A 27,217-nucleotide genomic window follows, 5' to 3' on the forward strand; every position below is an offset into this window, starting at 1 on the left:
GGAAGCGTTATTTACTCCTGACCATAACACAAGAACTAGGGGTCACTCAATGAAATTAATAGGTAGCAGGTTAAAACAAAGGGAAGTATTTTTTCACATAACACAGAGTCAGTCTGTGGAACTCTTTGCCAGAGGATGCTGTGAAGGCCAAGACAATAACAGGGATCAAAAAGAAACTAGATAAATTCATGGAGGACAGGTCCATCAATGGCTATTAGCCAGGATGGGCAGGGATGGTATCCCTAGCCTCTGTTTGCTAGAAACTGGGAATGGGCGACAGGGGATGGATCATTTGATGATTCCCTGTTCTGTTCATTCCCTCTGAAGCACCTGACACTGGCCACTGTCAGAAGACAGGATACTGGGCTAGATGGACCTTTGATCTGACCCAGTATGGCCGTTCTGATGTTCTCTCCAACAGCAGGATTTTTCTCTTTCAAATACACTGAAGGTGGCATTCAGAGTCAAACATATTTTTTTTATTATTTTTTTCCATTATTTTCGATGAGCTACAGATCAATCAAAGACAGGCACAGTTCTGACTGTTGAGGTACCACAATCACCAAGCAACATTTCACAGACATGAACCACAGGACAACAACGTTTTTTTACATAACAAACTCAACCAAAACCCCCAACCCTGAAATAAAATCAATCAAATCACATGTCGGACTTTTAGCAAACAGTTTAATTTGTAAATAACACACAGTTCAATTCTGTTTTCCAGTTTTATTTACAACGTGGAGCGTTTTCAAACTACATCATCTCTTACAACAAAATAAATATATTTCAGTATCTCTAGAAAGAAAATAAATTTCTCCATTTCTACATGTGGCGTACGAGGAGGAAAAAAATATACTAGAAAAAATGTGCCAGCACCTTTTAAAATTTTTTTCCTTCCGTGTTTAGGGAATATTATGCACATCATTTTAGCTACTATTTTCAATGGGACCAAAGGGAACTAGGCATCAGATTCCCTTCGCAAAATTTGGTGTCTAACTCCTCCCAGCCTTCGTCATTCTCTGAACTAAAAATACCAGACAAATTAGACCCATCAGATTTACAGGGGACTATTCAAAAATGCCTTACAAGAGTGAGCAAAGACATGAACTTATGTGAATGTAAAAGAATCCACCCATTAGAAATCATCTCTGTTTATTGGTACTATAGGTGTTTAAAAAAAAAACGATGCCAATTTAAAACACCTTGAGGTGATGGTACATTTTGCTCCAGGGGGACATTTTCAAAGGCACACATGGGAATTAGGAGCCTAATCTCTAGTTAAAGTCGAAGGAGTTAGGTACCAACCAGCCACATGTACCTTTGAAAATCTTTCCATGGTGTATTACAGCATTGCCAACCTCGAGCAGTCAAAAATCCTAAATCTGACCCTCCCAAAATCACAAGTATTAAAATCATGAGATTTTTTAAAATGAAAAATCTGGGGTGAGGGGGACTCCTGCTGTTTTTTTGAATGTTAGGGTTTTTGTTTTGTTTTGTTTTCCCTGCAACCATGAAAGCTAATTTTTTTTAATAAAAGCTGAGATTTTCATGTCATCACCTGACTCCAGGAGCTGGCCTTCAAATCAAAACACCAACATAACATTTGTGAGACTATCAAGGGAGCTGGCAACACTGTGGGATTCTGACTTCATCATAGTGCCAAGGCAGAATGTAAGAATAATCTTCGAAGGAGAGCTATGAAATGATTACAGCGATGCTTGAAACGAATGAAAACAAAGAATTTATTTTAAAGGAAAGGAATGGCTAATAATGATGCACAGGTAGAGGGAGCAAATTTTCTCCTGAGATGCAAAGAGTTTCCATTTTCCTTAAGGTGGAACTAATCCAGACTAGTTTTAGCAGGATTTTTCATCTTCAGACGTTGGTGGAAGTATTACCTTCCAAGTCACCAAGATCATCTAGGTCTTTGACCTCTCTGGCTGAGGCTGCTGTATTGTGCTCTGTCCTGAATACACCAGATTATGTCTACACTGCAAAGAAAAACCCACAGCACCGAGTCTCAGAACCCAGGTCAGTTGACTCAGGCTCACAAGGATTAGGCTGTGGGGCTAAAAATAGCAGTGTAAACGTTTCTGTTCAGGCTGGAGCCCCAGCTCCAAGACCATCCCACTCCGCCAGGTTTCAGAGCCCCAGCTCCAGCCCAAGCAGGACTGTCTACACTGCTATTTTTAGCCCTGTAAACCTGAGTCAATTGACCCCACGTCAACATCCCCAAAGAGACACCAAGTGGTGAGAACACAATCGTTTGCTGGGTGATGCTACTATGAACCCCAGAACACGCACTTGTATTATCTCTGCCTTCAGAACTGGTTCCAATTCACGCTGCTGCTTCTGCCCCTGGTGGTCTTACGGGGCTGGCAGCTGCATTTAAGAACAGAGGGGTTCTCTTTACCATAGACTGTCCATCACTGTGGGTGGAACACAGTCATAAAGATTCCATGGTGCTAGGGTGACCAGATGTCCCCATTTTATAGGGACAGTCCCGATTTTTGGGTCTTTTTCTTAAATAGATGCCTATTACCCCTACCACTGTCCGGATGTTTCACATTTGCTGTCTGGTCACCCTACATAGTGCAGTTCCTGGAACCAGCCCCAGAGGAGCCCTGACTTTGGAGCTCACCTTGTTGGTATCAGGAGTTGTCAGGGTTAATCACAGGCTGCACTCTTCTTCAGCCAGCTACTCTACCTTTCTTCTTCGTTTGCTCTGACTCTGGATAATTTAGCCTGTTGTTGAGATTTGCTGCAGCTCTGCTTAGTGCTGCCCTCTAGGGGCAGCTTTGAGCACCTTTCTCGACGCACTTTGTTGCCGCAAAGAGTAGAACCGGGCAAAAATTGTTGACAGTTTTTGGGGGGTGAAAAAAAATACAGATTTGGTGACCTCTAAACACTAATTTGTGAGGACTGGAGAAAAAACAACCTAAAAAACTCCCACCCCCTCCTCCAAATTCTATTTGCAAGAAGACACATTTTGATTTTTCGACTTGAAATGACTTTTGGTGTCCAATTTTCCTTTAGTTTGATTTTAAAATAACAAAATGGCTCAAAATCTAACTGAATTTTTCCCATTCACCGAAAAAAAAAATTGAGAAAAAAATCTTTCATTTCCTGAATCTGTGGTGGCAGTCGGTGTTCAATTTTTCAATAATTGCCAGAGACCTGAAAAAACTATTATAGCATCACAGAATCATGGAAGAGACCTCAGGAGATCATCTCATCCAGTCCCCTGTACTCAAAGCAGGACTAAGTAATAACTAGACTATTCCTGACAGAGGTTTTTCTAACCTGTTCTTAAAAATCTGTAAGGACAGAGATTCCACAACTTCCCTAGTTAATCTGTTTCGGTGCTTAACCACCCTGACAGGAAGTTTTTCCTAATATCCAACCTAAACCTTCCTTGCTGCAGTTTAAGCCCATTGCTTCTTGTCCCCTTCTCAGAGGATGAAGAGAACAATTTTTCACCCTCCTCCTTGTAACAATCTTTTATGCACAGCACCACCCCAGCGTCATGTCACATCTCCATCTGCACGTTTCTCAGCACAGCATCATGTCCCACAGCACAACATCTCCCATGCACCCCAGTACCTTCCCCAGCCCAGCCCCCCTGCCCCTTCATTCTCCACTAAGAGCAGACTGTCATCAGGCCCCCATGAGGCCTTAGGCATGTACATAGAAGAGGAGACATAGCTGGGGGACTGGCCACTGATGTCTTTGTAGAGACACTGCCCTACATCCTTCGGGGAGCTGCACAATCTGACTGTGCTCAGTGGAGAAAGAAGGGGACTCGCACATTTCTATTTGTTATCAATCTAGTGTGAAATCAGTGACGGGCCAGATTCTCCATCATTGACACCAGTGCCCAGTGTAAAATGCAAGGCTCTGAAACACACGAGGCCAATCAGAATAGCAGCCCTTCGCATTGGTATAAATGACTGCACAAGACAGCGGAGAACCAAGGTCCAGTGCCTTCCTATGGGATGTTTTTAGCTGACGGATTACAAAGTAATTAGATTCTTTGGTGTTTGCAACCTGCTTCTGCATGTCCTGTTCTAGAAACAGGTCAGCTATCTAGTCATTACCGTTAGGTAACGAGTCAACCAATCATGATACGTGGTAGGAAACAGAGGCATGCTCAAATCATAGGCCACAAAGATGGCAGCTAAACATTGACATTGATCCTTGGAATCTTTGGTGTTTTCCTTAAAGCTCCTGCTCCTGGAGTCATATTGTTATGCAAGAGCCTCAGCTTTCATCAAACAAAAAAAGCTTCTAGCCCTGGTGGTTGCAGAGAAAAACTTGAAATTATGACCTGAGAGCACCCTATAGGCTCAGAAACAAAGCCAAAATGAACCCAAAATGTGATTGTTTTTCCCCCGTTTGTTAATTTTTGGTTTTCTTGATCTCATGGTTTTTAAGTCAATCTCATGATTTCTGAACAGTTTGGGGATTGGCCATACTGGTTACATCTCTGTTCTGGAACTATTTTGATTCTAACTGAGGGCCCAGTCCCTGGCAAAGCTTTGCAGTTTTATTGTAGGTTGGGTTTTACTTATTTAAAAGGAGGGGATGTGGTACTGCAGCAAGCTGGGTTTGTGCTGTAAACAGTTCCACACTGTGCATCATTTTACTCCATCCTTAATACAATTAAAAGTAGGCCGCTTTTAAAGATACGGCCAGCTCTCCCTGGGCAATGTCATCACTTTCAACCACTCCATAGTGCTATCATTTTTAAAGTAAAAAAAAAATTGTTGCTAAAGTCACTTAGAGGGACCCAGTAATTATTTTTTATAGAAAGCATATAGAAGAAAGTGTTCTCCTGTCCAGTAGAAACAATTGTAACCATTGCATAAACAAGCCATTTTATTATTTAACAGAACTAATATTTCTTTTTAAAATGGCAGGAAAATCCTGGATTTTCTCCATGCGTTTCTCCGTGCTATATTTTTCTTCCCTGGAGTGGTCAGCGGGAGCAAACAATCGAACTCGTTTGAACACAGAGCTTTATACGTTTATGAACAGAGTTACATGATGGGGTGACCGGAGGCTGGATTATAGCATTATATGGAATAATGATATAAATGATTATATGCGATAACAGGAGACTGGACTCAATGATCCCTTCAGGCCTATTTAATGAGGGAGAGGATATGCTTGTTTCAGACACCGACGGGTCAGTTACTGCGGTCTGAAACCTACAAGTGCTGCTGGATCTGAATGCAAAGAACCTGCCCTCCTTCTCAGCTCAAAGGCTGTAGCTGACTCTAACCACTCGAGGGACACAGACAGCCTCACTGCGCAAGGATGGGTTACACTGGCACAGACGGCCAGGATAAAATAGCATGTTATATTAATGCAGCCAAGCAGAGGATTCAGGGGGCCTGGGGCAAAGCAATTTCGGGGGCTCCTTCCATAAAAAAAAAGTTGCAATACTATAGAACACTATATTCTAGTGGGGGCCCCTGCAGGTCCCGGGGTCTGGGGCAAATTGCCTTACTTGCCCCTCACCACCACCCCGGGCGGCCCTGCAGCCACGCCGCCATGAGTTCTGTGCAGACACAGCCGGGCAGGAGTGAGAATAAAACCCAAGCTGTCTTTTCTTATCCAGGAAGCGAAAGCAGAGCTGGAACAAGAGGTCTGACCTTTTTCTTCCTCAAGCTGACACGTTTTCAGCTCCCAGGGCTGTTGACCTGAAGGTCCCTCCCCACCAGTGGTCATTAGCAGAGAAGATGACTGGAAAATCTTCAATGCTTCAGTGGGCCCTTGGTGGATGACTGGGTCAGGAACCCCATCCCTTTATCAGCCTGAGTTATGCAGCAGGAGGCCAGACTGGGGATCAAAATGGACCCTTCTGGTCTATCAATCTGTAAATTCTGAGCTGGGGGAGATTCCCAGCTTTTGACAAGGGGCCTTAGATCTCTCAGACTCTAGTCCTTACTGCGGCAGCCCTATAGTTTGTGGGATTAAATCAAGCCTATTAGCATCTTTATCATTCAACAGCTGAAGGGAGGGCATTATGCAAGTGCACAAAGCAACCAGGCAGCCCTTGCCGATGGGGGCAGCCAGTAAATATGTGGCCGACATCTTCTTATTGGTCACAGTAGCAAAGGCAGGAATCATGAAGGGTGTGATGCAGCCACGTTCCCAATGTAGACCCTGTGAGGCCCCTGCTTCATCAGGGGAAACCAAAGCTGCAACCAGCAGGCCAACTCTTTTAGATCCTGGCCAGCATGGACTTCCAAGCTGCAGCCATGCATAAGAGCTACTGAAGGTTCCTAGCTGTAATTACTATAGGTAGTGGGTGTGAGAGAACAGGGACTAGTAAACGGTATTCTAGGTCAGTTTGTCACCCCAGTTCATCACTCCTGCGCAGGGAACTTCCTTTCCTGCCCCGCCTCCCCCATGCATGTATCACATCTACCATCTGTAGAAGTTTTCTGGGTTCCCTCACCATCTTTTCTCATGAGCTGTTTGTATTTTCATGATCCCCACTCACCCGCCAAACTTACTGGCTGCGAGCTAGGAACTTTTTCTCAAATCCGTCTATTCTTAGGTCATTGGGCTACTCTGAATTGATCATGCAAGCCTTGGAGAAAATCAATTTTCACAGAAACAGGAGTCCTAGAAAAAAATCCTTTCCAAAGCTTTCGCGCCACTAGCTATGGAGAGTCTGATATAAACAAGAGGCGGGTAAAAGACCGTTCTAGAGTTTCCATCTCACAAGGATAGGTGTAAAGATCAAGGAGTTACAACAAAGCTGTACTGTGATGCAAGAAAATGATATAAAGCTCTGGCCCAAAAATACTGCCCAACACATTCGTCTTCAACCAAATCTGCTGGGGTAGCAAAAATAATTCAATCATTACCTCGCCACCCTCCGTTCTTATGTTCAATTTAGAAGATCTGATTCTGATCTCACTTCCACCCAGGGGTGGCTCTAGCTTTTTTGCCGCCCCAAGCACGGCAGGTAGGCTGCCTTTGGGAGGTCCCCGGTCCCGCGGATTTGGCTGCTTGCCTGTGGGTCGTCCACCGGTCCCGCGGCTTCATCGGCTTGCCTGCGGGAGGTCCGCCGGTCCCACGGCTTCATCAGCTTGCCTGCAGGAGGTCCGCCGGTCCCGCGGCTCCGTCGGCTTGCCTGCGGGAGGTCCGCCGGTCCCGCAGCTTCGGCGTACCTGCCGCCGAATTCCTGCCAAATCAATGGGACCAGCGGGCCTTCCATAGGCAAGCCATCAAAGGTTGCCTGACTGCCGCTCTCACAGGGACCGGCAGGATGCCCCCACGTGGCTTGCCATCCCAGGCACGCGCTTGGAGAGCTGGTGCCTGGGGCCGCCGCTGCTTCCACCATTCAGATGCCAGCCTAATGATGGCGTTAAGCCCGATTTACACCAGCGAGGCTGGAACGAGGCTTGGCCCCTGTGTAATGCTTTCCACAGGTGCTTAGTAATATAGTAAATCAGGCAACTGTATTCAAAGAAGAAACTACCACTGAGACTATTCCTTTAAGAGAATGAGCGATGTACACTGACATAATGGATGCTGAAAAAGCAATCTACAAAGCAAATAACTCAAAGTCTATTCATTTTATAATTCGGGCCACCACATCCAGCCCTCTGGATGATCATAATCAGTCAGCTCAATAATTCTGGAAGGAATAAATGAATGCATTTGAAAAGAAAGGAGATCTATGTTTGGAGTGAGTTTCACTGCAGGGGTTAGCATTTACAGCAAACAATCAAGTACTGTTCGGGTGAGTGCTACCATAACACCTATCCACGCTGCAGGACAGGCGGTAACCTTGGAAAGCTCCTAATCGGAGACTAGTCAGATTTGCTTGCAATAAGCATAAAAGATTCCACCGATCGAGAAATCTATGTGCTTTTTAAAAACATAGGCCCTGATCTTGAAACTCTAACCTTTGGGGACTCTCTTCCTGAATTCGATGGGAACTGAGTTTTGGCTGAGTAAGAAAAGCAGAATGAAGCCCTGATTCAGCAAGGTCTGTAAGCACCTGGTTGAATTTTAAGCATCTGAGTCGGCCCATGAGAGTCAACAGATGAGATTCTGAGTTGTGCCTCTAAGAGGCACAGCACAGAGGAGGGTGGCGCCTTTCTGAGCCTGGGCTGCACCAGGGACTACAGTGGCCCCTGCTGTGATTTAGAAACCCCTATGGGCCGGTAAAAGGAGGAATAGCTCAGTGGTTTGAGGATTGGCCTGCTAAACCCAGGGTTGTGAACAGGGCTGGCTTCCACTAGGCGACCCTAAGCTGTCACCTAGGGTGGCAGGATTTGCGGGGTGGCATTTTGCCGCCTTTGGAGGAAATTTGGCAGCAGAGGGTCCTTCTGCTCCGGGTCTTCGGCAGAAATTCGGTGGCGGATCTCGGAGCGAGTGAAGGGCCTGCCACCGAAGTGCCCCAAAGATGCGGAGTGGAAGGACCCTCCACTGCCGAACGCTCAGAGAAGGAGCGCTGCCACCTAGAGTGGCAAAAACCCTGGCACTGCTTCTGGTTGTGAGTTCAATCCTTGAGGGGGCCACTTAGGGATCTGGGGCAAAATCAGTACTTGGTCCTGCTAATGAAGGCAGGGGGCTGGACTCAATGACCCTTCGGGGTCCCTTCCTAGTCTATGAGATAGGTATATCTCCATATATTTATTATAAAGTCACGGCAGCCTCTCAGGCAGGGCCGGCTCCAGGTTTTCTGCCACCCCAAGCAGCACAAAAAAAAAAAAAGCGGTAGCAGCATGATCGCGCTGCTCCACACTTCAGCAGCAATTTGACGGCTGGTCCTTCGCTCCGAGAGAGAGTGAGGGACCCGCCGCCGAATTGCCGCTGAAGACTCGGACCGGCTGGAATGCCGCCTCTTGGTATTGGCCAACTTTAGCTGGTGCCTGGAGCCGGCCCTGCTCCCAGGGCTGACCTATAGGCCATGGCACCCTCTGACGCAGCCTTCACAGCTCTGGCATGCCCTCTACCGCAGAGATGTACGGAGGGTTCCTCAAAGGATAGTCTTATGGCGCTGCTGGTGGAACCCATCCCAGCTGGATCTGGGGCTTCTACTGCTCTAGCTGAAAGGGAGGGAGAGTTCTGCCCCAGACTAGGATGAAGGACTGGACAACCCCTTGAGATCCCTTCCAGCCATCCAAATTTATGATTCCCTCATGCACAGAACTAGATGTATTTAAAGTTACATACCTAAGTGCTTTGCTGAACGTGGACCTCAGATGAACACTGATTTCTGAAAAGGGATTCGATAACTGATCAGATTGTGATACTCTGCCAAGCAGTATAACAAAGAGAAAGTCCCCAGACTATGATACAGCTAGACAATGTGACAGTCGTCTGACAGCTCTTGTTTTCAGATGACATATTAATTAGTTTTGCCTCTTTCCGCCCAAGAAGCGAGCGCCACGAGATTGCAGTTTTCTCCAACTCGTGCATGGTTGGAAGCTATTCGCTGAAGAGCTGGTGTGAATAAATCTTGGTCTGACGTTTGCATGGGAGTGCATCATTGCAGCATCCAAGCTATTCTGATTGGTCTCTGAGATCGCAACTAATGTTTCTGTCCCATTATGGGAGGAGGGTGACTCTTTGGAGCAGGCTTATGCCGTGAATACTCACCATTATGAATCATCTGCAATATTCTCTATTCCCACGCACAGCATGAGTTAAGATAGGCACCGATTCAGCAAAGTGCTCAGGCACATGCTCAGGCAAAGCAGGTGAACAAGCAAGAAAGAAGCATTGTCTAATGGACAGAACACAGGACTGGGCCATAGGTGCATCCAAACCTTCCAATGGGGGGAAAGAAAAGTACTGGGGGGGAGAAAGGAGACACCCAAAGCTCCTGACATGGAGCAGGAAGAATGGGAGACCCTGGCATAGGGGGAGGGCAAAAGGGGGTACACAGAGCCCCAGGCATAGGGGAAAGGAGGAAATGGGGGTACACAGAGACCCAGGCATGTGGGTTGAATGGGGGTCTCGTATGAGGGGTTGGGGGAGGGAGTACACAAACCCCTGGCACAGGGGGTTTAACGGAGGATCCTGGTCTGGAGGGGAAAGGGGGTATGTGGGTACACAAAACTCCTTGCATGAGGGAGGTGGGGGTTGCAGGGACTTCCTAAAAGACAGAGGGTTGGGAGGGGGTACTCAGGGAGCTTGTGGGGGAAGAATGGAGAGATGCAAGAAGCCCAGGTGTGCGCACAGAGCTCAGCTGACAGAAGCAGCAATGCCTGCATGACCCTTCTGTCCAGACAGTCTGCAAGCTCTTTGGGGCAGGGACAGTCTTTCAGCACAATGGAGCCCCGACCTTAGTCAGCGCCACTTATGGGCCACCATAACACACAGGACTCATTTACATAATCAGCAGAGCTTTTAATTTTAAGCAAGTTCCATTAACTTCAGCGGGACTTAGCATCATAGAATATCAGGGTTGGAAGGGACCTCAGGAGGTCATCAAGTCCAGCCCCCTGCTCAAAGCAGGACCAACGCCAACTCAATCAAGAATGTGCTTATAGCCCAGATTTTTAAAGGTATTTGGAGGCGTCGCTGTGCTCAGCTGTGCAATGCCAAACTGATTTAGGAGCTTAAGTATCATTGCCAAAAGGGATTTAGGCACTTAGAAACCTCAATCCCGCCGACCATCCACCCTAAATTAGGCATTGCACGGCTGAGCACAGATGGCACGCTTTGCTGAGTCCAGGCCTTAGGCACTAGAACGTGTGCAAAATAGCAAAAACTAGAATGAACAAGCACTGAAAAACCAGTTTGCAGCTTTGGTCCAGGTCTGCTGAAGATATTCCCATTACACTGGCCTGCCGTGGACTGTCCCAAGATGGACCTGTGACAACTATTAACATACACGCAAAAGCACTGCAGAAACTTAACTGAGAACCCAACCAACCCAACAGCCAGCTAGGGAAGAACAGTAAATGGACAGTGGCCCAGAAAGATCAGAAAAGTGAATTTTGTACATTCAGAGTTTATATTTTTAAAGGAAAATCAGATGGAAAATCTATACCACTCAATGGCTGTGTGGTAGCAATCTCTCTACCATGAAGAGAACAGAACACACGCACGCACTCACAGAGAGAGAGGCTTAACAGCATTGAACTGTCATCGATTGCAATGGCCACCTCAGCTTGCTGGTCTGAAGAGAATAAATGCCCACCGAAGCACACCAAAGATCACTGAAAATGTCTGAATGGCTTTAATGTGAATCCAGTTACTTGAATGAAAAAAGTACCAGAGGAGAGCGGTGGGTTTTTTCGCCCCTTTCTCCATTTTTAAGAGTATTTTCTCCCCGTGTCTGTACATCTTGGCTCATCCCTGAGTCATCTTCACATTCTCCTCCCCCGCCGCCAAAGTCAAGGTCCCTAAATGGAAAAACTAAGCATAGAGAGAGAGCCTCATTGGCAAGAGAAGGTAACATCTGCCGTCAGATGCTGAATCATTCCTGCCCATAGGAAAACCACAGGGGCTGGGGGCGAGGGATTTCTGCCAGGGGCGACTTGTGGGAGGCGCATAAAGGGTCAAGTGACCCTCGCCAGGGTGAAGTGCCCCCAGCAGCCAGCCTGAGCGGGGAGGGGAAGTAGGGGCAGAGATGGAAGGGAAGGGGTGGAGCCAGAACCTCTCCTGGGACACTGCCCGGTGCACTGAAGCAGCTGCCTGGGATAGCACCTGGCTGCAGCTGCAGCAGGCTGCCCCCAGGTCGAGCAAGCCGGACACACACACACACCCCGTAGGATCAGAATTGGCTCCTGTCCCCAGAAGCTGAGCCTGGGCAGATCAGGTCTCAAAGAGAACCCCCAAGCTAGCTCTGTGTCTGACACACACACGCTCACACCCATCCAGCTGGCACACATACAAACACATGCAGAGGAGGACCGTGGCTCAGTTAACTCAGATCATGCCGTCCTTTTACCTCTTCTCCTGGGATTTAGAGATTTTCTGTATTCATGCTGAGAGCTTTCCATACAGTTGTCTTAGACATTTCATCTGAGATGTTTATCTCTGAAGGATCATCCCTGAAACAAATATTATAGGTGTTGATCGCCGTGATCGCTATCGGTTCCGGTCCAGCAAAGCACTTAAGCACGTGCTTATCTTTAAGCAGGTGAAGAGTCTGAAGTCAACAAGACTGTCCATGTGGTTAAAGTGAAGTCTGGGCTTAATGCCCTGCTGGATCATTGACCTTAGGAACCAACTCACACAAGCGCTGAGCATCTACTGGGTGCACTGAGAGTTGTGGGCTCCTAAGCCATGCATGGTGATAAAAACACTTCTGCACATCATTCTAAATGGCTGGCGTCAATATGCCAGAATTGCAGCCAGCTGTTTGTTGAGAAAGCTCCTGTGCAAAATGTGCGGTCGAGAAAGCTTTTGTGCAAAAATGTGCAGTCTCACACACTGTTTGCTCACAGTTTCATTACTAACTTGGAGTCCTCAACTTGGGAGTCCTCAACACAAAGGACAAATGGATTGTTTCTTCGGACTGCGTTTGTCTGATAGTCCCAGTCTGGGAGGACCAGAAAGAGGGCAGGTCTTGACATTATTTGAAACAGTCTCTTAAAACTAGCACAAAGGAATGTCGGTTATGCTCGGAAGAAGCCAAGTCTGGAGCTTTTAATCTCATATGAGTTTCCAGTAAGATTAAAAGCAACAGATCAGCATCCAAGTGGTGAAGTAACAGCAACATCCTTTAAAGCAGAGGACAAGGGTGCAAGATGCACGTCTTGGCTGCTGATGCTGCTAGCGCTGTTCATAACACCTGGGCTGACGGAGCCCAGGGGAGTAGCAGGTAGGATCCACAATAACATTACCTGGCTCACTCATCATGCTTTCCCTCTGCAGATCTCACAGCACTTGACAAAAGGAGATAATCACCATTACCCCATTTCCCAGATGGTGAATGGAATCAGTTCACCCAAGGTCAACCAGCAGGCCAATGGCAGAGTCAGGCATAGAATTCAGGGGTCCTGCATCCCAAGTTCAGTGCCCTAACCACGAGCACCACTTCCTCACAAAATTTAAAGGTATCTTAGTTTTCACATCCACCACCAGGTCTTCGCTTCAATAGGTTTTCCCATGAGGAAGGGGTGAGAAACCTCACGTCACTTTCATTTCAGGACATGTCAGCCACTTGATTCTGCCTAACGGGGTTGCCAACAAGGATCAGTGGGAAGTCTGGCTATTAAGACTCATGAAAATCCCCTTTCACACCCTTTTTATTCTCCTTATGAATAGAGCCGGTCAGAAAATAGTCAGCAACACATTTTTCTGTCAGAAAATGCCATTTTGGCGAAACTGAACTTTTCCACAAAATCACATCGATTTTTAGGGGGAAAAAAGGAGGTTGGAAATGTTGAGTGTTCCCATTTTGACATTTTCAGAACACAAAGTTGCCATTTTCATTTCAAAATTACTTTTTGTTTTGAAATTGACTTTATTTTAAAAACATTTTTAAAAATAAAAAATTGTTTCAAAATTGAAACAAAACATTTTGACTGTTCCAACCCTATTATTTTAAATATTTCATTTCACAGGTTGGGCATTTCGTCCCAATGAGGGCTGGAAAAAAATGTGAAATCTTGAAATTTTTCACAGGATGGAAAATCTGTTTTCCAACCAACTCTATTTTATTAACACATCTGCACTCACGAGTGGTTATGAGGGAGGGGAGTGGAATCAGTTCATGTTAGGAACACCACCACAGATGTCTGGAGATTTCTCTCTACAGATCTGCCTGGGGAGCGCAAAGCTGTGTAACAGCCTCTGTATTTATTGGAATATGAAGGACATTTTAATATGTGGCACTAGAAGAAAGTCAACCTGGTTTGTTTTTTTTAATATTCAGATTACAATAACTAAGGCTTGGATGTTCAAAGTGCCCAAATCTCATTGAAATTCAACTCCCTTAGCCTGCTGTGAAAATGCCAGCCTAGATCACTAATGCTGAGAAAAGCCGGGACTGATGGAAATACATCACATCCATGATGATACTAGTGGAGCAAAGAACGTGACAACTAAATATTCATGCTGGGTTTTTCCTTAGTGAATTGTACCTGAAATTGTTATTTCGTCCTGGAACAGTCAAATATTTTGTGTTCCCCAATGGTAACTGCATGACATTTGCTTCAGCAGCTTCGATCATTTTCTGAGACTCCTGTTTTTAAAAAAAACAAAACAAGTTCTCTCTGTCGAGGAAGAAATTAAGGGCAGTCTCACTTGGTTAATTCTGCTGGCCAGGGTACAGATGAAGTAGAACCGTGAGAGCAAAAGCTATTGGATCTTCCGCTCCAAGTGCAAGTGGATTTTTTTTGACCTTGCCTTCTCTGACATAAATAAATAGCAACATGTATATTTAAAAAAAAAACCCTACCCAAACAAAACACTCTACGGAACACACAGGATGAGAGACTGAACCACACATTGGTATGTAAAGCCTCCGCTCAATCCAGTAGAATGCTATTGTAAGATTTGTAACTTTTCAGTCATTGCTAGTATGATCATTAATTCTGTAACCTTCTGCAAACTTTGTAACTTTAGTTATTGTTAGTATAGCCTGTTAAGTTTTGTAACTTTTGCAAGCTTTGTAACCTTTTCAGTTACCACTTGTATAAACCTCCAAGCTTTGCAATATTCCATCACTGCAATCAGAGAGAGTGTGAACAAGGGAGTGTGTGTGGGAGATAAGGGAGTGTGAACAAGGGAGTGTATGTGGGACTGGGCAGAGAAGAACTGCAAGGAGAATAGCGCCTAGAGACAGGAGTCAGCTCTGTCCGATGTAATCTGCCCTGAGAAGGCAATCATGGGGTGCTGTAAAGAGAAGAATTTGGTATGCCTGAAAGGAACGGGGGCTGGAAATGCCTCGGTGATGGACACAGAAGGGAAACTCAGGGTACGTGACAGGAGCTGCCCAGTTCCATAAAAGGAAGAAGGCATGCACACAAGCCAGCTCCTTCTTGACCTGCTCGCTGGCCCGGATCCGTGACCACAGGCGGACACACCAGATCTACCATGCTTCGGCTCCTTGGCTTCCTCTGCTGTCTCCGGTAACTCTCCGCCTGTGTGAGTGTGTGGGTGAAGAGGGTATGAATGCGATGAATGTGTGTGTGCATGAATTAGCCCCATCCCTTTTCTGTTTGATCCAACAGCGGCATTTCATAAAAATATACGTGTAACCCTGGGCTGGTTTCTAGGGAAACTGAGGTAACACACGTGACCAGATGTTAGCCACATCGCTTAATGCACGACTGGAAGGCACTGAGCTATGACAGTGACATGTGTGGTACAAGAACCTGTACAGTTTAGTACAGTAATACTCAGGAGCCATAAGTTACTCTTCACTGTGTGTCCTGTGGCTCTTTGCAGCACATGATATTAAAACACTGCGCAATTTAACTATTATCCAATCTAAGCAGCAAAGAGGCCTGTGGCACCTTATAGACTAACAGACGTATTGGAGCATGAGCTTTCGTGGGTGAATACCCACTTCATTGGATGCATGTGTCTGTACTTGTGCAAGTTTCGTCATGAGATTGACGGCATGCATCCGATGAAGTGGGTATTCACCCACGAAAGCTCATGCTCCGATATGTCTGTTAGTCTATAAGGCGCCACAGGATTCTTTGCTGCTTTTACAGATCCAGACTAACATGGCGACCCCTCTGATACTATCCAATCTAAGTTATTCATGAATCAGGATCCTTTTGCTAGGTTATTAACCAATTGTACTCGGTCAATCATTTTGCTGATATATATGAATTCATACTACTGTGGCTCCTCTGGGTAATGTTGATCATTAATTTGGTTCCTGAACCAGTGAGGTCTGGATATAACTGGTATAGTATATAATATAGCATAGTTCTGGCCCACCTAGTATGTTGTATATCCTGCAAAACATTTCAATTTCAATGCAACTGCATTTTCGAAAGGAAAAAACTGTTTCTTTGAAAATTACCAGCCCTGACCCTCCTGCTTCCAAATACATTACATTGCTCTTTATTTATGGTCCTCCAGCCAGATTTCAGTCTATAAACAAAGGGTTATACTGGCCAGTGGAAGTGTTATGAGTTCACAGGCGCTGTCTAGCCCAGGACATTCAATGGATATTACCTCTTCTTCCTTGGCTTTATTTTTGGCATCATCCAGTTTTTTCTTCTTGCTTTCTGGCATGAGGTCATCGAGCCAGCTGAGCTCCCGCTTTGAGAAACAGAAATCCATGACTTGCCGGACAAAGACCAGAGCCAAGACCTACGTGGATACAAATGAACAGCTAATCAGTTCAAAGATGGCTCCGAGCCAATTAGAGTTCACCAGTGAAGTCAATTTGGGTATAAAAGGGTGAAATGGACCAAGGTGATTATGGTTTCACTCAATTTTCAGATTCGGAACATCTTTTGTTTTCGGGTATGCATTAATCAACATTCTGCAAACACACTGGGCCCGATCCTCATGTACAGTGAGGCCCCTTAACAATGCTCAGGCAATGCACAGGGGCCTTGTCTTCATTAGGGAAAGGTGTGTTTTTAAAATATGGTAAAATCCTAGTGTAGACAAGGCAAACTATCATTTTAGCAGGCGTTAGCTGGTTGAGTTCAACCCTGGACTCCTGTTCTGGGTTGTCCTCAATCAGCTAACCACATCTGCCTCGTCAACAAGGGGATTTTGACATGGTTAGTTCACACGTTAAAAATGCATCTTTTTTCCCAGTTTGGACATGGACGCAGAAGCAGGCCCAATACCTGTCCAGTTAACCTAGCAAGCATAACAAAAATGCTGCCTCAACTCATTCCTAATGGCAGACTTCAATGAGACCGCTCATGTGAGTAAGGGATATAGACGAGGCCTTTAGGGATCTCTTCTCGTTTGCACTGCACAAAAGAGCCTGAATAGGGAGTTATATTGACACTCATTTTACTTTGGCATTGGAGGCCGTAGGGGAAATGAGATTAAGACTAACCCTTACTCATTTTTTAACAAAACCGTCAATCACACCCTAAAGCAGATGACTGGTGTCTATTGATACAAACCATCCAGCTAGAAAAGAACAAGGGCTTTACCATCATGGGAAAGACGATGGCAGCAGGAGAAACTTTGATGGCCCAGAGTGAAACGAGGCACATCAGCTGGATCACGGTGAAGAGATGTACTTTTCGCAAGGGGACATGCCGTAAGTAGATAAAGTCGGGCTGGTGTTTTGCTGGCATTCCAAACAGCTTCAGGCGATCGAAGAACTGAAAAGACCATGTACAGAAGAGATTCTGATTACGCAGGATTTCAAATGCTGGCCAAGATTTGCATTCAGTAGTTTAAGTTATTAACAGGAAGAGAAATGAGAGAGTCTCCTTTAAAATAACAGGCTAGTAGGCTGTTGAAAATTACCATATGCAAACTAGCATGAGTCTTTGTCCCCCCACCGCAGTGGCTAGATCACGTGTAGAGGTTTGTAATTCTACTACTTCCTGTAAGCTAATGGACCAGGTCCTTTAGTTCAAGGAGTAATAACACCACCACACACTTATACACCACTTTCCATCAGCAGATCTCAGACCACTTTACACATGGGGAAACTGAGGCTTAGGGTGGGCAATAACTTGCCTCATCATCCAGAAGGCCAGCGCCAGAAATAGAACCTAGGTCTTGGGAGTCCTAATTCAATGCGCCATGCATTGCCACACTATCTAGCACACAGCCTTGCGTTACAAAATCACATACCTGAATTCCTCTGAGTGAAGAAACACCCATGTAAAGGAACACCCCATAAAGCACCGGCATCGGGATAAACTGCAAAGATAACATAAGTATTAAAGATAAACCCATATACTGTAAATAAGAGCCATTTATATAAGGCTTGCCCATCGTTAAGGCTGGCATTTTCCATGCTTCAGCTCTGTTTTGGAATGACATTTGGGGGAAAGCTACATCAAAAACAGTTCGATCGTTTCCGAGAACGAGGTTAGAGGAAAGTAGGTTCTTTCGCCAATGTTCAAAAGTACTTACCTCAGTGCTGCTGTACTCTGTGACATTAAAGAAAAGCCATCCCCATAGTTCACTGTGATTACATATAAGGCTAGCATGCTTCATCTTAGCCTACAGGTGACGTTTTGGGGTGAAAACTTGTAAGAAAGCCACTATGGAACGGTTAGCCTTTACGAAAGCAGTGCATGCTGGGAATCACAGTCAATTGTAACTGGAAGACCAGCGACTGGATGTGATACTGGTCTGAATACTCTCGATTTCGTCTAGATTTAAAAACTCAGAAATGGATGAGCCTGGCTCTGGCTGGAAGAAAAAAGGAGTTTGTGACACATGCTCATGTGCTCCAGGATGATGGCTTAGACATGACCCAAGTCCAGACTCTGCCTCCATGTCTTCATTCAGTTTTAAATCAGTTCCATAGAGGGGAATCCACCCAGGCAGGCTTTCCCCTCCTCAGCATTCTGGGTCTTATGGCTTGCACACACATCCCCGTCATCGACACATGCAAATGGGAAGGCTCCTGCGAGCAAAACCCACAGCCAGGCACATGAATCATAGAATATCAGGGCTGCAAGGGACCTCAGGTGGTCATCTACTCCAACCTCCTGCTTAAAGCAGGACCAATCCCCAGACAATTAAATTCACATGCATATGTGGCATGGGATGAAAAACACAGGCATAGAAATATACACGCATAAACAGAGGGCCCGTTTGGACAACCCGGCTAAATGGGTCTGCAACTTTGTCCATTAACCCTCTTTAAGGGCATGTCTTCACTGCACAAAGCGATGTGTTCTTAATTCGGGTTAGCTCACTCAGGTTAAAACAGCAGCGAAGACACAGCAACTTGGCTTTTCACTCAGGTTAGTAGCTCAAGATAAAGTCTATGGGAAGACTGAGGTTGAATGCAAGCTACTAACGTGAATTAACAGCTGAGCAGACATGTCTTCACTGCTGTTTTAACCAGGGATAGCTAACCTGAATTAAGAACATAGCTTTTTTTTTTCTTCGGTGAAGACATATTCTAAGATGGAAGCCAGTATTGAGGAAGTGAGCCGGGTAAGCTGCCACCTCTTACGGTAATAGGCTGACCAGATAGCAAGTGTGAAAAATCGAGACAGGGAGTGGCGGGGAGGGGTAATAGGAGTCTATACAAGAAAAAGCCCCATATATCGGGACTGTCCCTATCAAATCGGGACCCTATATGGTAATGTTCCTTGTAATATTTCTTATCATATTATCCCTGGAAATAGGAACCGGGGAGTGGCCAGACTGGATCAGACCCGAGGTCCATCTAATCGGTACCAGATGCACCAGAGGAAGTGCAAGAACCCAGCAATAGGCAAATGTGGGATAATCTGCCCTTCCCTGAAGTCTCACCTTGATAATTAATAGTTAGAGATTGGCTTAAACCCTGCAGCACAAGAATCTCTCTCTTTTTTCCCCTTGAATTATCTGTTATAACTATAGATATTATTGTTATCCATATAAATGTCCAATCCCCCTTTGAATCTTAAGTTCTTGGCCTCAGCAACATCATGTGGCAGTGAGTTCCACAGTCCAATCACAAACACAATATCTGTCCATATATTTATTGTCCCAATGAACTTTGGGTACTTTGTGTCCTGTTACCTTTAACACAGCAGTCATGAAGACGGAACAGCCCATAAGCACAAAGATCATGAGGCCAGTGACTCTTTGCTCTCGTATCCCAAGAAATTTCGGTTGTTCTCCAGGAGCTGAGCAGCCAGACTCTAGTTTAAGGCTGTTCACGTGGGTGATGGATAGAACAGTCGCAGCGACAAACCAGGGCAGCCCCATCACGGAGCAAACACCAAGCATTATTGCTACCATCAGAAGGTCCAGGTGGTAGCCACATCCTTTCTGCAAGAAAACAGAATCCAGTGAGACATGACACAAGCTTCACCCAAAGGGATGATCTTTGAAAACAAATTCATGGGTTGAAATCCTGGTTCACGTTAATGGCAGTTTTGCCACTGACTTCAATAGACTCAGGATTTCACCCATAGATTTTAAGGCCAAAAGTGACTGTTATGATTAGCTAGTCTAATCTCCTGCACAACATAGGCTATTCGCAGAATTTCACTCAGTTATTCCATATCTTGCAGTTGAGCTGGAGCACAGATTTCAGAAACACAGACTAAACCTTGATGTACAATGCACAAGTTATGTTTTTTAATTAAATGCCATGTAACGATCTGAAAAACACCAATATTAATACAAGAAATAAAGAAACTCTGAGTTATTTGTGCTCATAAGAATTCTTTCAAAAACAGAATTCCTAATTTTTATTCAGAAAAGTTCCAGCAGGAAGATTTTATGCTTTAATAAAGAGCCTTGGAAAACTAACATCCTTCAAGTCTATAATTGTCCAGTCATGTATAAATTAACTTTTAAGCAGAGTTTGGTGGGAAAACATTTTAATTTTTGTTCTTGCAAAAAAATTGATAAAAATGAAAAACACTCAAGTCTGTTGACATTTTTCTTGAAAAACTGTCAAAAAAATCCCTTAAAAACCAATTTAAAAATTAAGCTTTTTTAATATGAAAACCTGGAATTTATCAGCAAAACCAGATTTTTTTGTAGAAATTTCCATTTAATCAGAAATCTATTTTTCCATCAGAAAAATTTCAACTGGTTTTATTTTTAAGCAACTAAGATGAAGCTATACTATGAGTTGCTTTGTGGTGTGTCAAACTAATTAATTCCCCTGTCACCGATCGTAATACAAACCTCTCCTTGATATTTTGGTTTTAGGCTCATTTATTTGTTAGGAAGATTATTGACCGAATTCTCTGTTGCTCTGCCCCATGTGTAGTCATTTAGGGCCTAATTCAGGAAAGCATCTTTATTTAGGACGGCAATTAAGCAATTGCTTAAAGTTAAGCATGTGCTTAAGTCAGGGCCTTGCAAAGTGAGCACAAAGCTGATATAAACTGCTATCATTCCCATGTGGAAGCGTGTCACGCTCACTTGCCATGGGGGGTAAATGACACAAGGTTCAGAGTAATGGAGAATCAGGTCTCTTCATCCACTCCTAAAACACTGTTACCTTGAGTTTATGCTCTTTTCTGTTTATGATAACAGCAGTGATTTGCTGGTCCATGAATATCAAGATGGTGCAGAGGAGAGCTGGGATGAGAGCTGCTAACACCGTCCACCAGGGATTGGGTCCTATCGGGCTAATAATCCACCCACGGTCATCTCTTGTCGGCTACGGCAAAATACACACACACAGAGCATCATAAAAGCCATTTATTGAAGCAATTGTGCCATCCATTCTCAGTCATTTTTCTATCTATGTACTTATCCAGCTCCCATCTCCACAATACCCGAGGGCCTCACAGTCTTGAATGTACTTATCCTCACAACATCCTTGCAAGTTAGGGCTATTGGCCTCATTTTACAGATGAGGAACATGTTACTAAAGAGAATATTTTCTAAAGCTTTCAAAGGATTTAGGAGCCTATGTCCCATTTTTTTCAAAGTCATTTATGCAAAGTAATTTATCCCATTGATTTTAGGCTCCTAAGGCCAGATCCTTGAAGGTATGCCTTACTCTCATTGATTTCAATGGGAGTTAAGTGCCTAAATATCTTTAAGGATCTAGGCCTAAGTGCCTAAATCACTTCTAAAAACAGAACAATCCCCAAGCCACTTGGGTGCTTTTGAAAATTCCACCCTGAGAGCTGAAGAGGCTTTCCAAGGTCACCCAGGGATTCTGTGACAAAACCAGGACAGAGCTCACAGTACCTGAGTCTCACTCCTTTCTACCAACCACTAGATCTCACAGCTAGGAATTGTATCCAGGAGTCCAGCCTCTTAGTTGCCCTTGCTTTAATCACTCATTCATAGTCCCCATCAAGAAATGGGAACGGAACCCAGAGTCCTGACTTCTAGTCTGCCATCCTCCATCCACTAAACCATACTGCCTTTCACAACATATAGCTCATTTTAAAATGTCATTACAAATGTGGATTGTTCCGTGAACCCAAATCTGTTACACCCACTTGATTACCTTGAAGACACTGGGAACTTGTAGCTTTGGTGATGGGACTCCAATTAAGAAATCAAAAGTCACCATAGTGACGATAGTTAAGAAAACAGCAAAGTCACTTATCGTGGCTCGTACCTGGTATGAAAAATTAAAGAAGCATTTTGCATTAGTAAGGCTGAAAGTTTGGCACGGAGGTCACGTGACTTTCTGGGACCTCCGTGACTTCTGCTGCGGCCAGTTCAGCTGGCCCAGGGCCAGCCGCACTGGCTGCTGCTGGGGTAGTCTCGGACCACATGCCCCCCAGCAGCAGCAGGAGTTTGGGTGCATGTGGGAGCAGGCTAAGGGTTGAGGTGTGGGAGGGGGTGAGGGCTCTGTGCGGCACTTACCTTGGGGGGCTCCCCAGAAGCGGTGACATGTCCCTCCCTCAGCTCCTACCTCCACATGCAGCCTCTGCCCACAGGCACTGCCCTCGCAGCTTCCATTAGCTGTGGTTCCTGGCCAATGGGAGCTGCGGAGCCGGCGCTAGGGGCAGTGTGCAGAGCTAGGAAGGACATGTTACCACATCTGGGGAGCCGCGAGGAGCAGGGTGGGAAGCCTGCCAGCCCTGCCTACCCTCCACCCAGCTCCAACAGGGGTTCCGGGGCACACACTGTCGCCCACCCCCTCAGCACCAGGCTGCTATCCCCTGAGCACCTGTGGGGCCCCCCAGACCACCCCCCTAAGCACCCGCAGTGTCCCCTGGCCACCCTCCCACGCACCCATGGCACCCCCGGGCTGCCCCTCCATAAGCACCCACAGCGCCCCTGGGCCTCCCCCCCGACTAAGATTTAGTCAGGGATATACAGTACAAGTCATGGACAGGTCATGGGCTGTGAATTTTCGTTTACTGTCCGTGACCCATTCATGACTTTTACTTAAAATACTCGTGACTAAAACGAAGCATTAGGCATTAGTAAACTGTCAAAACAAAGCAACAGACAGTACAATCAAAGGCAAATGATCTTCCAGTTAAAATTCTTTCCCTTTTTATTGTTAAACATAATGTTAATTTTTAGCAAACAGTCAGATTCAAACATACTTTTTAATAAAAGATTCTACCATTCAGAGTTGTTTTTAAATCCCTGGATTCTTCCCTTTAGCAACATATCAATACCCACAGTCAGTTCCAATAGTTCTGTTACTTTATCCATATTACTGAATTCTCAATTTAGCAATATTGGTGTCAGTCCAAATTGTTCAGGTGCCTTGGAGTGCATGCAATGGGGTTTGTGGGCACTGGATAGATTTCACTGGACAAGGATCATTCTAAATATATCACATATATACCCTGATGTGCCGCAATCACGCCACGACATCTGCTTCAATACATGGAGAATTTGGTAAGATTTCCAATACAGCTGTTTGAAAAATATTTTGGGGTTTTGTTTTATTTTTTGCCCTCAGGGAAAATGTTGGTTGTCAGACAAAATATTTCAGGCAAAACCCAAAATATTTCAATTTGGAAATACTGCCATGATGCTTCATGGGAGATGTAGTTCAGGTGCCTCAAGCTCTCATTCTCCTCTATAGGCTGGGCTCCCAGCTCAAACTACATCTCCCAAGATGCACTCTGATCTGCCCTCTTGTAAGGGGAGGCAGTGTATCATGGGAGTCCAGGGCCATATTGCATCATGAGTGATGTAGTCTACCTGGGAAACCCAGACCACAGTGGAGGATGGGAACATGAGAGCAATGTCCTATAGTTTTCATATGGGACCATGGCAAAATTTATGACCAGTCCTAATGTCCCCTCAGCCTTGGAATTTATAGCAATATACACTAATGAGAGCTACCATGAAATACTGGTGTTTCAGGAAAGAGAGGGTTGGCAGTTAGCCACCATCTTCTACTTACTTTTGTTGGGAAATAGTGGCTGGTTTTAAACATCTTCAGTGCACCGGACATGATGAAGGTGGTGAAGAAAAGAATGCAAGACCAGAAGAGGACATCTGGCGTGTAGGGGCCGTGGTGCCCACAGGCGGGTCCAGTAAATTCTCCATGCATTTTCTGACATTCCTGGAGAAACAGGTAATCAAGACACCACCATAAACACACATGATATCCGTGATACACCACAAATGTGATGGTACATCTCAATGAAGTAGCTCTATAAAGATCTTAGTATCTGCATAGTCTGAAAACAGCATTCAGAGCTAAATCCTGCTATTCTTACATAGGCCAAACTCCCAATGACTACAATTCACCTTTGGCTGACAGCATGTGGCTTTAATATGCATTAGGTAGCAACATGTAGGAACGATCAGAAGGGTTGTAATGATTCATGGATATTAACACCCTCTTGTTACAAGTGTTGGTTGCTAACTTTTTTCATTCATAGATTTGAAGCCCTGAAGGGACAGTTAGATCATCTAGTAAGACCTCTGATCCTCTAACTCTGAACTTGACAGGAGTAAACTATTAGGTACCTAAAGGCTCCATCCTGCAAACACTTAACAGATGAGAGTCGTCGCTTGGGGTCATGTTTTCAAAAGTGTTCATTACTCTACAGTTCCTGTCATGACAAGTAGGGCCAGATTTTCAAAACAGCTCAGCACACAATCTGCTGACTAGAACTGGTCAGAAAATCGATTTTCTGTTTTGTGAAACATTTTTGAATGTTGAAAAAAAAAATTGTTCCAAATCATGACAAAATGAAATTCTTAAAAAATTTATTTTGTGGGGGTCATTCAAAACGGTCAGTAAATTTGAAATGTTTTGTTTCAATTTTCTCTTTTTTTTTTCAAAGTGAAATTTTACTGCAAATATAATTTCGCAGAAAATTTAAGTTGCATCAAAGTGGAATTTTCAGATGGAAAACTGTTTGGACAAAATTTTTCGGATCAGCTGTAGTGTTCACCTCTTTTGACAATCTGTTCCTAATCATTGACGTGCTTATACCTTGTCACTTATTAACTTTGGGTAACCAAGAACTCATCTAGCATGACACTTACCTGAATCGTTGCACTAATGACATAATTTGTGCAAACATTGTAAGACGAGCTGTTTACTAATGGAAAAACAGTAATGGAAATGTAATGGAAAAACAGCTAAGACCATTACAGCCCTGCCAAAGTGCACATGATCTTAACAGAGTGGAAACGACACCGGTTTTATTTAAAAACTACCCCCTAAAAAAATAAAATGCACTAATGCTTTACACATTACAAATGTCTTGCAGAATACGGGCTATGCTGTGGTCGCCCTGTAGGGTGCGCTAGAGTGCTGAAAGGGCAGGGAGTGCTCATGCACGGAGCTGCTGCAATCTGTCACCTAGTGCTTCAAGGAAATTGGGAGTAGGCAAAAAGAAACAAAATTGCTCCAGGTCCCACAGGAAGCTAGCTAGGAATCATCCCCTGCTAGCAGCAGCAGGCTACCGAGCCAACATTAGAGAAAGTGCAGGCTGCATAGCTACAGAACAGTCGTAGTCCTTGCTGCTCCTGGCCATGGGGCAGTGTTGCCAACTCTTATGATTTTATTGCAATTCTTGTGATTAATTTTGCTCACGGTTTTTAAGCCCAGCTCATGATTTCAGGGGACTGGACTCACGATTGTTCACCATTTGGGGTTGGCTGTATGGGCACTATTCCTCCTGATGCATTATGCCTGCCCAGGGCAGTCATACTTTTCAGATTCGCCTCCTCTCCCAGCTCTGACCTGGCTCACAGAGTCAAATCCTCATAGGCGCGGGCTTTGACATTACCAGTAAAATGCATTTAAACTGGCAGCTACCAATGGCGATGCCTGTTCGCTGCACAGTGGCCGTCGAACAAGCATGGGGTAAGGTAGGGTGCATTAAGGCAGGAACAGGCAGCAGGTTTAAAACAAACAAAAGGAAGTATTACTTTACACAATGCACAGTCAACCTGTAGAACTCGCTGCCAGGGGATGTTGTGAAGGCCAAAAGTGTAACGAGGCTCAAAACAGAATTAGGTAAATTCATGAAGGATAGGTCCATCAGTGGCTATTAGCCAAGATGATCAGGATACAATCCCTAGCCTTTGAGTGCCAGAAGCTGGGACGGAACAACAGGGGATGGATCACTTGATGATTCCCTGTTCTGTTCATTCCCTCTGGGGCATCTGGCATTGGCCACTGTCAGAAGCCAGGACACAGGGCTAGAGGGACCACGGGTCTCACCCAGCATGGCCGTTCTTATGAAGAGAACAAAACCCAACGTTCCACTGAACTGTAAATCAACGGCACATCCTCAGCTTAAACTGCGAGTGCTGCTTTCATCTAGTGAGACCTCACAGAAAAAGGAAGAGTTCAGGGAAGGCAGGAGAGGGATGGAAAGGAAGGTTAAATCAATGATAATGGTGGAAGGAGAAGTAAGTTCTCATGGAAAAACCCACAGGAAGTGATCGAGAGATTTTGGGGAAAGACCTCTTTATGTTCCACACAGGGTCTCTGATTCCATTAAGAGACTTAAGCATACATCTAGCTTTAAGCAGTTCCCCAACTCACATGCTTAAAGTTAGGCACATCCTTAAGCACCTTACTGAATCCGAGTTCCAGGTTTGGAGTAATTAGGCCCCAAATCAGGAAAGCACTTGTGCACGTTCTTAACTTTAAGCATGAGCTTACGTCACGCTGACGTCAATCAGACATAAGTGTGGACTTAGAGACGAGCACAGGATTGCTTTCCTGCACAGAGATGCTTTCCTAAACCAGAGGCATAGGCAGGCTGCATTTACTACTTGGGTCTTTGCAGATGATCCCCTCCCCCAGCCAAGAGAAATGCTGGTCCCAGGCATTTAAACTAGGGCTGGTCAGGAAATTTCTGACAAAATGTTTTTTCATCAGAAAATGCCAACTCATCAAAACTGTAATTTTTGGTAGGAAGGGGTTAGTTTTGGCAATATTTTCACAGAACCTGGGTGGGATGTCTGAGGGGTGACCCCTGAATAGCCTGGGGCACTCAGCTGAGTGATAAACAGAGGAAGGATTTGAACCTGTATCTCCCACATGCTAGTGAAGCAGCTGAGCCACCAGGCTAGAGTCAGTCTCCCTCTGCCCCATTACTTTCTGGTGGAATGTTTTATTTATACAAAGTGCAGCTGCCCAGCAGAGATTCTCACTATATATTCCAACTATTATGACACTCACCTGGAGACCCAGGTTCAAGTCTCTCCTCCATATCAGGTAGGACAAGTCTCCCATAGGCCA

The 27,217-nt window shown here is 45.0% G+C and overlaps 1 protein-coding gene across 2 annotated transcripts in view; it reads right to left on the reverse strand.

Moving 5' to 3' along the window:
- Positions 1 to 501: 501 nt before the first annotated feature.
- Positions 502 to 27,217, reverse strand: part of SLC4A8 (solute carrier family 4 member 8) — a 78,228-nt gene continuing 51,512 nt past the window's right edge. For both annotated transcript variants that reach the window (XM_050925330.1, XM_050925331.1), the window contains exons 16-25: positions 23,906 to 24,067; positions 22,034 to 22,147; positions 21,068 to 21,229; positions 19,627 to 19,878; positions 17,731 to 17,799; positions 17,076 to 17,249; positions 16,129 to 16,266; positions 14,076 to 14,176; positions 11,936 to 12,038; positions 502 to 11,400 (exon numbers count right to left, since the gene is read on the reverse strand). In XM_050925330.1, coding sequence (XP_050781287.1) covers positions 11,951 to 12,038; positions 14,076 to 14,176; positions 16,129 to 16,266; positions 17,076 to 17,249; positions 17,731 to 17,799; positions 19,627 to 19,878; positions 21,068 to 21,229; positions 22,034 to 22,147; positions 23,906 to 24,067 — 1,260 coding nt within the window. In that variant the 3' untranslated portion in view covers positions 502 to 11,400; positions 11,936 to 11,950. The remainder of the gene's footprint in view (positions 11,401 to 11,935; positions 12,039 to 14,075; positions 14,177 to 16,128; positions 16,267 to 17,075; positions 17,250 to 17,730; positions 17,800 to 19,626; positions 19,879 to 21,067; positions 21,230 to 22,033; positions 22,148 to 23,905; positions 24,068 to 27,217) is intronic.

The sequence above is a fragment of the Gopherus flavomarginatus genome, chromosome 16 (assembly GCF_025201925.1).
Source record: "Gopherus flavomarginatus isolate rGopFla2 chromosome 16, rGopFla2.mat.asm, whole genome shotgun sequence".
Taxonomy (NCBI): domain Eukaryota; kingdom Metazoa; phylum Chordata; order Testudines; family Testudinidae; genus Gopherus; species Gopherus flavomarginatus.